At 33.1% G+C, this 14,547-nt stretch overlaps 3 protein-coding genes across 4 annotated transcripts in view; all 3 read right to left on the bottom strand.

The window, feature by feature from the left end:
• Positions 1–13,172, bottom strand: part of LOC102672934 — a 104,755-nt gene extending 91,583 nt beyond the window's left edge. The window contains 1 exon segment of the mRNA XM_031509969.1: positions 12,574–13,172. Within this exon segment, the coding sequence (XP_031365829.1) occupies positions 12,574–12,618 (45 nt within the window). The 5' untranslated portion in view covers positions 12,619–13,172.
• On the bottom strand, positions 517–12,567 carry LOC102672707. Of its 2 annotated transcripts, none has more exons than XM_006614652.2 (6): positions 11,776–12,567; positions 10,689–10,867; positions 9,955–10,128; positions 9,086–9,260; positions 8,649–8,783; positions 517–766 (listed from the first exon to the last, which is right to left on the bottom strand). In XM_006614652.2, exons 2-6 carry the CDS (start codon positions 10,804–10,806, stop codon positions 607–609), a joined length of 762 nt encoding a protein of 253 aa, XP_006614715.1. In that variant the 5' UTR covers positions 10,807–10,867; positions 11,776–12,567; the 3' UTR covers positions 517–606. The 2 variants fall into 2 exon arrangements, with proteins under 2 accessions (XP_006614715.1, XP_006614714.1); XM_006614651.2 differs by having other exon boundaries at positions 10,689–10,851.
• Positions 13,173–13,758: 586 nt separating the features above from the next.
• Positions 13,759–14,541, bottom strand: LOC116185482. The gene has a single exon (XM_031509930.1). The coding sequence runs from the start codon at positions 14,417–14,419 to the stop codon at positions 13,775–13,777; it is 645 nt and encodes a 214-aa protein (XP_031365790.1). The 5' UTR covers positions 14,420–14,541; the 3' UTR covers positions 13,759–13,774.
• Between the last annotated feature and the right edge of the window lie 6 nt (positions 14,542–14,547).

Raw genomic sequence — 14,547 nt, 5'->3', positions numbered from 1 at the left:
AAAAAAAAAAAAAAAAAAAAAAAAAAAAAAAAAATGAAGTTCGTAGAAAATCGTTGGAAAAATAATAAATATTTCAAGCATTATCTTTGACACACACAAAAAAAAAAAAGAAGTTTAATGTTTATTATCGTATCTTCAACTTCGTAAAAAGTTCATTACAGGGAATAATTATCTGTAGAGAATTTATGTAAGTTACGCGCAAGTTTTTATGCCTCACCGGCGGAAATAACTTATGCAACTAACACGGGAAACAATAAACAGGAAAGATTCACGCGGAAAATATCTGCAAATTCTTTTAAACACAAAAATTATATCACAAAAATATATTCTCATAGTATTTAATTAAAACGAAAACTTAAAAACTGTTCTTCTTGGTTCCCGTGGCTTGGGAATATGATAAACTTTTTTGAATAACTTACTGTTAATTCCAATACATTTTTGTTTCAATAAAAATTGCCATTTTTAAGTTAAAGTTGTAAAAAATATCTATCCATACTTATCAAATAATAAAAACACTTTTTTTACTTTTTTCTTAAAAAATGTTTTCTTTATTTACGTCTATGAAGCGCAGGGTTCCGTTAATTCTTGATATTGAAACAATAAAAGTCAATATATAGTCGGTTCATCATCGTTGCGGCAAATTGGCTTGCGTATCATTTTGTCTACGCTCATTATGGCGCCAAAAAATTGTGGTGCACGATCCTGTCCTATTCTTTGATTACGCACCTCCGAGTTTTCATTTTCAGATATGCTGCTAACTTCGCTCCTGAGATTCGATAAAAATCACATTATATCAACACTTTTACATTCTATGTTCTATGCATTTTATTAAAACTGTAAAAAAATATTAAAAATATGCAAATTGTATATGCAAAATGAATAATCGATCGATATCTTTGGAAAATTTGAATATCTCGATTCGAAACTTGCTCGTTTTCTAAATAAATAAATAATAAAAGAAATATCGTGCTTTTCAGAATTTCAAATATATAAAAATATAAATGTAGGGAATAAATTATAAATCGAATCTCTCACAGATATTACGTTATCCGAAACTAACTCTATCGGCTCATCCTACTCCACAACCACGCATCCCATGCAACATCCACTCGTGCACCATCCAAATCTCGCAAAAGGCAAAAGGGAAAGGATCACATTCGAACGCGAATCCCCTGAAACGTGGGATGGATTCGTCGATGATCAATTAATCACGATTCACTTGAATATTCAAACAGGCGAGAAACGTTCGCGATTGAACAGCGTGTGGGCATTCCCACAAGCCAGATTAACACCAGATGTCAACGATTCGACTGACTTCGTTCACTGTGAGGGAAGATCAGTGCAACAGAGGTCGGACGCGTTATTTTCACGCGTTGCGTGGATCCGTGGAAGAGCCGTAGGACGGCCACTTTTACTTTTCAAAGCGATAAAACCGCGTGCGTGACGCGCGTATCATATACGAGAAGGGCTGAACCACGGCAAATAAAGAGTTGGACGCCCACGAAATGCATAAACTACGTGGGATCCGGCGAAAAAAAAGAGAATCTTCGATACTCGTTCATGACCACCCACCTAATCATCAAAGCGTCGTGCGCTTGGCTGCATAACCTTATGAGATGCACCGACTAGGATCTATAGGATCTCGCAAAGAAATTGTAGAATTGCGTGAAAAAAACATTTTTATCTGTGGAAAAATTGTGAGATTGTATTCTCTAATAAAAAAGAACTCGTTCATAACCACTCACCTAATCATCAAAGCGTCGTACGCTTGGCTGCATAACCTTATGAGATGCATCAACTAGGATCTATAGGATCTCGCAAAGAAATTGTAGAATTGCGTGAAAAAAAAATTTTATCTTTGGAAAAATTGTGCGTCTGACTTATGAGATGCGTCAACTAGGATCTATAGGATCTCGCAAAGAAATTGTACAATTACATAAAAAAAACATTTTTATCTCTGAAAAAATTATGCGTCTGATCTTATGAGATGCGACCAGGAAAAAAAATTTTTATCTGTGGAAAAATTGTGAGAATGTATTCTCTAATAAAAAAGAACTCGTTCATAACCACCCACCTATCAAAGCGTCGTACGCTTGGCTGCATCTTATGAGATGCGCCGACTAGGATCTATAGGATCTCGCAAAGAAATTGTAGAATTACATGAAAAAAACATTTTTATCTCGGGAAAAATTATGCGTCTGACTTATGAGATGCGCCGACTAGGATCTATAGGATCTCGCAAAGAAATTGTAAAATTGCGTAAAAAAAACATTTTTATCTCTGGAAAAATTGTGCGTCTGACTTATGAGATGCGTCAACTAGGATCTATAGAATCTCGCAAAGAAATTGTACATTTACATGAAAAAAACATTTTTATCTCGGGAAAAATTATGCGTCTGACTTATGAGATGCGTCAACTAGGATCTATAGAATCTCGCAAAGAAATTGTACATTTACATGAAAAAAACATTTTTATTTCGGGAAAAATTATGTGTCTGACTTATGAGATGCGTCAACTAGGATCTATAGAATCTCGCAAAGAAATTGTAAAATTGCGTAAAAAAAACATTTTTATCTCTGGAAAAATTGTGCGTCTGACTTATGAGATGCGTCAACTAGGATCTATAGAATCTCGCAAAGAAATTGTACATTTACATGAAAAAAAATTTTTATCTGTGGAAAAATTGTGAGAATGTATTCTCTAATAAAAAAGAATTCGTTCATAACCACCCACCTATCAAAGCGTCGTACTTGGCTGCATCTTATGAGATGCGCCGACTAGGATCTATAGGATCTCAAAGAAATTGTAGAATTGCGTGAAAAAAAATTGTTATCTGTAGAAAAATTGTGAGATTGTATTCTCTGATAAAAAAGAGCTCGCCTGCTTCTAAATTTTATAGATTTAGCGTGCGAAAGATAAAATTTTTGCTAAATTAATTTTTGAAATTTTGTCGCGAAGAATTTGAATAATTTTCTTTCCTTTTTTTTCTTTTTCTTGAAAACATATACGATAGTAATGAAGTATTACTCAAAAGTTACGTAAATTTGACATAATTAGAAACATCACGCTCCCTTATTTGCGAGTAACGATCGATCATAAATCAAACACACGTGTACGCTTCAAGGCGCGGTACGAGGCACGCGATTAAAGTTCGTAAGACACACGTGATAATGCGACGAGAAAATTCCAGTAGAAACGAATCACGCGAGTGCTCACGAAAGTGTTAATTTCGCTTGCCGATTCTCTCGAAACTCGTCCAACTCTATTAACCTCTCCCCACTTTCATCTCGAGAACACCGAGATTCATGCTCGGCATTATCCCGGCTAATGAGGAAGGATTACGAACAGGAATTAATCCAACGACCGCTTAATGACATCAACCTTTTCGTTATCGTATGAATTTTATCTTTCCCGACAAAGATTACAATTCCTCGTCACGTTCGCCTAATAAGACACGATGTCGATTGGAAAGGAGCAGAATAATAATTAAAAAATTACAAAGTTTTGAAAAATATCTAATCCTTTTACCTTTAGAGGAAAGACCTACTTTAAATTCACCGTGAATTTAATCCATGATTATCCCCTGATCAAGCTCTACGTCCATTATTGACTCGTGATAAAACAATTAAAAACTCATTCTCGAGTATCTCTTTCATCGAAATTGAAACAATTTCACTCGTCGACCTGATACGTACGCGGTTGAAAAGCAGACTGGCGGTAACCGAAGTTAAAAATCAATGTTTCCAGTTGCTTCAAATCCATTACTACAAAATTCGTTTCGACCTCTTAACAGGAAATTCTTGACAGGAAATATGGCTTAATAGCGCGCGATCGGCACGAGACAGCGGTTAACCGTTCTTCCGTAATCGAAAATTTTCCGAAGCCTTATCCGGCACGGCACAGTCGCCGACTAACACATCCAACTCCATACAATCCGTGTAACACACGATCGACCCGGCAAAGAGAATCCATATTCCGTGCCAGGATGCACCTGCCTCCCTGACAAATCGTCAAAGTTATTCCGCGTGGCGGGGCACGATTCATCCACCCCCACCCCTCTTCCTCCTTCATTAGAGTCGAAGAATCCGTAACGAAGAGGCGGGTGGAAAAGGAGGAGTGTAACCACGGTCGAGTTTAACCGCAAGCACAAGTTTTAAGACTAGAGAAATTTCTCTCCATTGCTCGAATTTCTGTTTGCATAATGCCGCGGAGAAAGTAGGGTTTTTATCTTGACTATGGGGAATGTCACCGTTCCGTCATTTTTTTACCCCTTTCACGGTTTCGATTTTTAACTTTTACCCGAGCTTTCCACGCCCTTTTCTTCGACAGGTTTTCGTTACGTTCGATCGTTATGGGGTTGTTTGAATGGGTCATCGTGAATCATTTCACGTTTAGTTGAATGGAGTTGTAAGTATTTAAATTTTTTAATAACAATTATAAACGTGAAAATTATAGATTTATGATTACGGTCTCCTATATAACACGATTCTTAAGTTAATGGTCTGCTTCTGATTCCGTTATCTGTTTCGATAATCCATTATCTCTGTAAGTATATTTTATAAAAGCAATACAGTCCTACGAGGTATAATTTTAATGTTTGCTTTTTATTGTTTAATTTCCCCCGTTCACTTTCACTCACATTGATAAATTTTATTTTCCATTTCTCGTATCTAGAATATCATTTATCGTGGAAAAGTGATTCATTAGATATTCTGTTTAGTAATTTTTCACCGTATAAATATAACATTATCACGCGATTTTCTTCTAATCTCTAAGCGATTATTTTATCTCGGCAGTCGAGATAATCGAGAAACCTCGATTAATCCGCGAGCAATGATATCTCAACAATAGATGGGACTATGATTTTCAATATCCATTATTATTTTCCTTTCGGGGGGGGAAATAATTCATAGCGCGCGTAATACGAATTCCTCTTCTCCTCCGCGGACAAAGAACGCTATAAATAACGGATGAAATTAATATTTCAATGTGCATTGCCCCGCCACATACTTTCTCGAAACGAGGTGACCGATAGTTACAAACGTGTACACCGGGTGTGCACAACGAATGAGTCACGATCGTAGACGTAACCACGGCTCGGTTAGAACGCAGCCTGTAATCAAATAGGATCTCCTCTGTACGATTCAGTGAGCAAAACGCACACTCGTGAAAGTCTGGCACCTCGAGTTACCGCCGTGGAACTCGTTCAGTTACACTTCACTGTCCGTGTATAATAAAAGCCGGCCAAGTTTTCGATGGAAACTGAATTTGTCCATTATGCGCCGATCGGTTCACGGGTTGCAAAATCGAAAACGATGGAATGGAATTGTTGCACCGGCGTGCATGGATCGTGAATCATTCCATTTTGTTAATTGGTTCTTGCGCCGGGGAGAGAAATAAAAAAGAAAAGAAAAGAAAAGAAAAGAAAAGAAAAAGGTAACGATTTATGCGATTGGAATAAAAGATGTATTGTGTGGAAACGGCAATGGACTATCTAACCCGTGGATAAAAGAAATCGAAGAAAGTTTGAAGAAGATGGTATTTTTTTTTTTTTTTTATGGATTATTATTCCTTTCTCGGGTATTCGAAATCGATTCATCGAAAGTATAAGGATTCGTCTAATTCTTTCAAGTTTGCGCAAATTGGTCAAGGTGATTCGATTTTATATCGAATAAGATTGAACGTTGGAATTATTAAATTGTGATGAAAATATTTATCTGTGATGTGGCACGATGTTAATTTTGTCGGAAATTATTTTCGTGTTTTCGATGAATTAAAATAAAAAAGTCATTGATCGACGAGCGTGAACACAGGAGATCATAATCGTGCATAAATTTCTAATTTTCGTATTATTATTGTTGTTGTAAAAAAAAATTGTTACTTATATAGTACTATTTATATTGAAATTGGTTCGTCGAGAATTCTCATCTCTGCGCAAATTTCGTGCAAATTAGTCAAGGTAGTTGAATCTAATTAATTCGATACCACTTTACGAATAACGCGTAATTTGAACCATTAAGTATGTCACTCGTAGTTCAACCGGCTTAAGAGTTTAAGTAATCTGAATTTCTTGACCAATATGTTTATTTTATTTGACTTGGAATATATTATTTTAAGTAAAATTTACAATCTTTTAATGGTAATTTAAATTTATATGGCAGGTTATTACAATTTTGTATTTCATAAATAATTATAATTTTGTATTTTTATCGGGCGGCAGTTCGTTAGTTGAATCTAACATCACAATTATTGCAAATCGGAGAAATAAACGGAGAAATAACATACTGTATGGAAATCGATTGGCCGAGCGTTTTGCCATGGTATAACGATGGTAGAATAGATGCAATATTTCCTTCGTGAAATCACCTCGACAAATCATTTCACTTGGTGCAAGGATAAGGATTTCCTTTCCATTGCCTTTCGAGACCTCTCGTAATTTTATCCTACGCGCAACGAGAACCGTCTAGACAATTTGTATTTTATTGGCCATCGTTTGTATGAAAATTGATAAAAACAACTAACGGCCAGACATAAAAAGATGATAATCTTAATATCAATATTTGTTTTATAACAGCATAAAAATATCCTACTGTTTAATTAACGATTTTTAAAATTGAAAAAAATTACACGGCCACCGTGGCCTACCGTTAGAACAATTAAAATAATTTATGGATTTTAATAATATTGCGTTAGCTCCTTACCTACAAAAGCAGAACTGGAACTAAAAATTGAATTGAATAAATCAGTTTAAAATCACGGAATTGACGATATTAGTTTAAGAAAATCAGAGTAACGAAATACAGGATAATGGGTCTTTTAAGAAATTAAGAAAAACAAGCAGCGATTACTTCCTTCCTGATTCGCTCGATATGAAAACGAACTATTTTTAGCTTGAATTATTACCATAAACGAGAAGTGAATTATGTACACCAACATCGTTAAAACGAAAACAATGAAGCAATGAACGAACTAAAACTAACCATAAAAGTCTGACTACAATTAGAAGGACTTTGGAACTACTATTGTATTTAAAAAGAATTATTTAAAATCGTATCGAACGATTATCATACGTTTATATAGGCACGGGATGCCTATATGAAATTAATTTCCTCAAAGTTAAACCAGCCAGATTAAATATACACGCACGCAGTTAATCGATAACTTGTCGCTACGTAAAATAACTGTTGCGCTTGCAGCGATAAGTAAGCCGTCTATAAAGAACAATATAGAATATTCAACGATCAAAGGATTGAGAAAAAAATTAATTACGAAACAATCATTTATTGCAATTATTCCTGAAATTAGGGAATTAATAATTAGGGAAATAATTCACGATAATTCCACTCCTTCGACCATATATTATCTATTTTCATACTTTCCAAATCCCTTGGAATTACTCGAACCTCGGCCTCGAAAGAGAATCGTCACGGACGAGCAGTCAGAACCTCTTCACTCGTCCGTGTCACCTTAGGATACGGCTAATAAGGGCCATCTCACGGCCAGTCATCCGCCAACGGTCGAAACTGTTTCCGCCGAGGCTTATTCCATCGACGACGTTCGACGAATGCAAACCGACCACAATAACGATACCGTTACCGATTTTTTAGCGCGGTTAGCACGCGAGTAGGTTTACCGAACGGAGCCGCACGATGCGCCGCAATCTTCCACTCGGTCGTCATGCCGCTCTGCGCAGTTGTACACTCGATATCTGGGGAGCGCTCTGCGGCTTGCGCCCCGAAACACGCGTACGCGAAAACCAATGTAAAACGAGAAAATATAATGCTGCGCGTGCAACGTGTCACCGCAGGTATTAGATTGAGTAACGATAACTCGTCTCGATTTTGAAGGAATTCGCGCGAGATGAAACAATCTTCCAATCGTGACGAATGAGAGTAATCGAATAGGTTAAAGGGGGGGGATATTCGATTCTGAGAATAGAGTTGAATAGAGTTAGCGGATGAATAGAATGACTGATTCACGTAACGCGCGCTGTTCGAATGATCGAATTTGGATTCGAGTCGATAGAATTTCGTTTTGATTTTTGTCCAGATTTTTTATTTATATCTATGTAGAAATTATATTATGTTGCACGTAGGCATTGAATGTTCGATCTATATGATAGGTAGAAGCTGTTAATTTTTATAAAGAAAATTATTGGTTTTGGCAAGGGAATAGTACGATAATTTTATCTTTATATCCTAACAAATAAAGCAATTTTATAAATCATTTAACTTCTTATCATTGTCTACAATTTGTAATAACTTTGCTATGATAAGCAATATCTGACAAGTCTGAGAAGAGAAATGCAAATTTGACCGTGCAAACAGCCTTAAAAAGGAAGAGGTTTACTTAAATACTTATATCCTAAATAATACGAATAATTGTTATTCGATGTGCAAACACGTGTAATACAAAGAAATGATTCACAAAATAACACGCACACTTCCTATAAATCTAATTTAACAAGCAATAAGTTTATCGCTCTCGGATTATATCTGTTTATATATAAATACAACAACAAGATTGAAGTAATTTCACGCAAGATCTCTAATAAAAATTCGTATTCGTGAATAAAAGCGTAGCTCTTATTTACACAGATTAAATAATCAAAGGATAATCATTCAAATCGATGTAATTTCGAGCTTACCTCGTATTCGATCCACTAAATCCACTTTCAACGTTTAATGTATTCTGCAGATAAAGCTCTTGGCGATCGTCGGTTTGAATATAGAACAACGGGACATTTCGAGTCTCTTGGTCTCTAACTTCTTCCACTTGGGATCTAGAGAGTACGATATTATAAACTTTGTGATCGATGTTACAAACTTTTCACGCGTTAATCCTTTCACCTTTTTTAATTGCACCTCGAATTGATACCATTATACATGATTAAAAAAGATTAAAAAAAAATATAATATCTAAATCATTGATCAACTCTTCACTCAACCAAACGGAATCACTTTTGAACACATATTTTCTAAATGATATTTAGCATATGTACATAATTCAAATGCATAGGCGAAAAATGGATCGATCACTTTTTTTGGTCGATGATTCGATTCGGTTAAAGATAACTAAATTTACCCCATGTGCGAGGACAAAGCTTCTCTGAACTCCAATATATTTCCCCCAGGGATATTTTCGCGGTTCAACACATTCACGAAAATCCCATTCGTGGTCATCGCTTCGGTGGTCACGGAGTTTGAAATCGTTTGAGCAGGTTCGATTTCAGCAGTCGCAATCATGGCGGGATATTCACCTGTAAGGAAGCCCGACTAAATTTCGTGGCGCATAAACCGATGAATATTGCATTACTACTCCACAGAATCGAGTACAAGTCGAGTATAAAGAAAAATTGAAAATATAGTCTCGAATCTATTTCTTCCTTCTTAGAATAATTGGAAATTTTTCTCGTTAGATTTTATGTAATGTAATAAAATTTCTTAATAACGTGAGAGATTATGCTCCGTGTTACGATACGATGTTATTATTAATTAAACTTATTTAAATAATGGATAATGGATCGATATTTTTTCATTGGAATAAATTCTTTTAGATAATTATAGAAATAATTATATAACGCGCTACAATAAATAATCGAGTCAATTCAAAAACGTGTAAATAATTTTTTCACGTCTTCTTCAGCAATTTTTCGATCGCACAACTTTTTATTATAATTATAACGTATGATATATGTTGGAGCATAATTTTTAATTCGCGTTATATATAGGAGAATCGCACTATAAGATTCTTCTATACACGATATAATTGTCGTAAATAATTTATTTTCGTAAAAAAAATTCTGATAGAGACGCGAACAAACAAAGAAACACAAAAGAAAGAAGCGAAATATGAATCATTAAGGGCAAACATTTCGAAAATCAATAAGCCCGCATGATACGATTTACCCCTTCTCCCCCTTTCCTATTCACATAATCAATGATTGGAAATACTTGTGTTGTCGTTTTCGTTCGAGTTGGAAGACGAAGGTCCTCCAGGATCATGTCCCCTGAAATCGTTCGAAGGTCCACCATAAACCTCGTAATTATTCGTTTTAACAGCATGGTTCTCCGACCAATTGATCGAATCCTCATCTTCCGGTATAGTTTGTTCATTGCTCGTGGACACTGATAAATCGTGGCTCATCAATATTATATTATACATATAAATACGAAATATAAATGTGAAGAATTGTAAATGTTTCGTTTCGAATTGCTAGATTTCGAAACAAAGGGTTTGAATTTTAAATCGATAATCTGAACAGCAAAGTTTATAGATAATATCCTTACATTTGATAACAATCGTGTAATCGTACAAAAAATTAGAATAAATATTTCGTCTAGTATCTTTGGATTCTTTGAATCGTAGAATGAAAACGAAATTTTGTAGAAAAACGAAATATTTCGTATATATCATTATTTATAATTATAATTTATAATTATATGATTTAAAATTGAGAAAAAAATAAATATCTAGAATTGAATACTATATTTTGTAATGCAACCTCATTAAACATCTAAAAAAAGAATTAAAGAAAATATCTTCTCCTTTCTTATTTAATATTTATACATATATGCGAAAAAGTGAAATCAAACTTTGTTGTTCGTAGAAAATAAATTCATTATATTTATCATACACGTTATAATTAATATAAAATTAAGTTAATTTCCATAATATAAACATTTACCCATCGAGATTTCTAGCATCGCGCGGTTTAACATGCTTTCCGTGATTTCGGTCATTTCAGAAATATTACTGATCGGTTCTCTTTCGGATTCGAGATTCCCTCCGCTCTTCAATCTCATCAAACGTCTCAGGTAATAACCGACATTCGGTAGCTTCGATCTGATCTATTCGTTATGATCGCTAAACGAGGTTCCGTTCAAAAGCAAGACGAAATGTCGCGACACGTGTAACATTTAAATCGTTAAATAAATATTAATACTTGAAAATATGTTGTTTACTCGAGACCGTTACAAATGAAAACAAATTGACGTGTTGGTGCTACGTATTTGTAATTTTCTTTTTTTCATGTGAACATTCATGATTACTGTAACACAGTAACTGTATTCATATTTAGATATCACCGATAATTCTAAATTTGTTACTTTTTGTATTAATGTGATTTATAAATTTTAGTCTCTAAAAGAAATTTTTAGTATTTTGTGCTTTTAAAATTAAAATTAAAATACTTAAGTATTTCATACATTAACATTTTCATATTGCATACTTTGATTTTAATTAAAAATATGAAATTTTTTATTAAAAATAAATTTGAACATTAAAATTTCCAAAGATTTTTTTTTTTTTTTTTTACTTTTGTATTATATATTAGAAACATCAATTTTTGAAAAAGAAATGTTGATTTTAATATAGATATAATAATTAAACAAATTTAATTGACTTTATCTATTTATTTTTATCAATTTCAACGATAAAAATAATAATATATGTAATAATGTTGTTAATAAATATTTAATATAAAAATAAGTGATTAATTAACATTTTATTTAATAATTATTTGATTTTGCATATTTGTAAACATTTATAAGTTTATTCATAATATACTAAAAATTTTCAACAATTTGAATGTAATTGAAATATATGAAGCAATAAATTCAAAGACACTATAATAAGTGAAAAATGGAAAGAAATCATAAATAGTTACTTGATTCAAAAAATGGAACTATATTTCGAAAATTATGAATTTGAAAGAACATCGAGTTAAAAATAAAAATAAAAAAAAGATTATGTGTCAGACGTTAAAATCTCACCTTCTTGGTTATGTTACTCGCGGTGGGTAGATTCGTACCCTTAACATGCTTATCAACGGAACCCTGCGAGTTTAATTCTTCCGCATCATTTGCCATAGAAATATTACTTTCCGACAGATTTTCTGAGAAAGTACCATCACTCATAGCGAAAATCAAAATATCCACGAGAAGGTATATAGAAACTAGGCATAGGCCTGGGTTACTTGTCAATTTTCACATCGTGCAATTTGACATTACCCGTCGGTTTTTATCGACCGTCGCTTTTTCGTTGGCACCACCTTCATTGTTTTCGTTTACGCGTGTTACGATTTTAATATTTAAATAACAATCAGAGCATTGCTTTATTACAAAACACCGTTTGATATACTTTAAAATGTAAATAAGCAACAAAAATCATAACAAATTTTAATTATATATATTATATGCAATATATGATATTTCATGTAACTATTTAAATTTCATATAATTATGGAAGTTTGTATTAAGCGATCTTTATAGCATTGTCAAAGAATAACATTCACTATATTATTAATTTCAAAAACATATTAAAAATATCTTTCAATAATTTTAATGAAATTATACTAAATGATTTATTTCTAAAATATATTGGACTACACTTATTAATATTATATTCTGCTTATAAAAAAGAATCAAATAAAATATTTAAAGGTTATGAAAAAAAATTAACAATTTGGAATCCTCCTTGCAAAAATATGGCGATGCAGGAAGCATCTGATTACCGAACACATTGAAACAATCGTAATTATTATGAAAAATGACAAGCAATAATTCGCTTACCTGATAAGTGTAGGGTGTACAAGGAACGTAAAATTCTCTGCTCATAATCGAAACTCGGAGCGGTTGTAAAATCCAGCTGACGAATCTTGGGCAAGTGTCAAAATGCCGGTGGCGCCATCTTGAACTCGTCTGGAGTCGAGGTCGTCAAGCTGTCACGAGGAAAAATTCTTGATTTCTCCCAAGTATGAGTGCCATCGTTGGATATTCTTCATGAAAATTGAATTACGTTAGTTTAATTAAGCTTGTACATCTCGTTCGACCTCTAAAACATTAACAGGAATTCGAACATATCCGTTGTCAAATCACAGTACGAGTCACCAACACACAACACACTTTTCACGCTGTTATTAGGATGAGTGATCCATCGAATTAATCACAATGCTTTTAATTGGACGGTATCGTTATAAATGCTTAAAAAGTCAATTGATAGACGCCTGTTCACTGTTCGAAATTTTTCACGACATATTTATGCGATGATAATTACGGCGTTATACCACCTTACTACGCCATTTTCATGTGCAGTATTTGACTTAACTATATTACAAACAAACCACCGTTCGCGTCCACTGGCTAGTGCCGACTGCCGCCAATCATGAACATCAAGCGGATAATAATCATGGCGGCGCGATGTTTCGTTGCACGTAGCGCCATCATGTAATTTATTTGAATCACAATTTAACTTCTGTCGATAATATAAATAACAAAAATTTTTTTTTTATTTGCAATTTTATATATATGTACGTAACTTTTCGCTTATCAATGTATGTAAAAGCATAAAAAATATAAAAATATTTGATAAAAATATTATTTTTAGTTCGTATCAATATATATCAATATTACTTTTCTACCATGATATAAACTACATACATATTAAGTGATTTCGATCAGTTAAAAATAAACTCAATGAAAAAGATTCTGAGCGACCTTGTAGTTATAAAAACTTGCTCAATCTGATACATTTTGATATATTTTTTTATACGCTTATAAATTTCTAAATGTGGAATAATTATTCTTTAATAATTATTTTTTAAATCTTAGTACTGATCGCATATTATTTTCCAGGATTCTTTAAAATATATACTTATGCATTTATTAAAAAAGTGCAAAAAATTTTATTATATCTTCAAAAATAGATATTATAAATTATAAAATGTATAATATAAAATGATTTATATTATAATTATGTAGATTAATTTATAAATTATTTGTAAGGTGAATTGTTTTTGCATCCAATTGTACAACAACATTTGCCTTTTGTAACTAATGTTCGAGGTGGATATTTTGAAGAAGGATGCTTCTTTTTTTGTGATTCAATTATTATATTTCGCGGTATTAAAATGTCATTCCATGGAATCTCAACATCGGTAGTAACACAAGCCTCTTCTTGTACGGGTTGTATATCCATTGGCTTTTCGAGTACAAGATCATTCCAAGGAATTTCTAACGTAGAATCGCAACTCTCGATAGCATCTTTTTTCGAAGGTACAGTTTCCGTAATAATTAAATCTTTCCATGGTAAAAGCATAGTTCCTAAAGATTCTTTTTCCTCTGTTTCTTTTTCTTCCTTCTCATTTTCATCTCGATCAATCAAAGGAGTCAAGGAAACATCTTGACGAATTTTCATGCCAACTGCTGGTAATACAATATCTTTCCATGGCAATTCAATCTTTGAATCACATAATATAGATACACGTGAAAACTCCCTCCGTAAATCTTTTAAATATGGTTCATGCCACAATTCTTCCTCCGGATTATATACTAATGTTTGTCTCTTTCTTTTGCATTCTTTCCTTCGCTTTTGTAATTTTTTGCATTGACATCCTATCACTTTTCTTCCGTCAGTCATAATAATTGAATAGTATATAAAATATATTTTATATTTAATATAATATTAAGTTATAAATTAATATTTAAATATAACTTGTTAATTTTCTGACATTATCTGACCTAGGGTTATAATTGGAATCAACGTAG

This window comes from Apis dorsata, unplaced genomic scaffold (genome assembly GCF_000469605.1).
Source record: "Apis dorsata unplaced genomic scaffold, Apis dorsata 1.3 scaffold_194, whole genome shotgun sequence".
Classification (NCBI taxonomy): domain Eukaryota; kingdom Metazoa; phylum Arthropoda; class Insecta; order Hymenoptera; family Apidae; genus Apis; species Apis dorsata.
The sequence above is the reverse complement of the archived record's forward strand: the minus strand, read 5'-3'. Positions and strand labels throughout refer to the sequence as shown.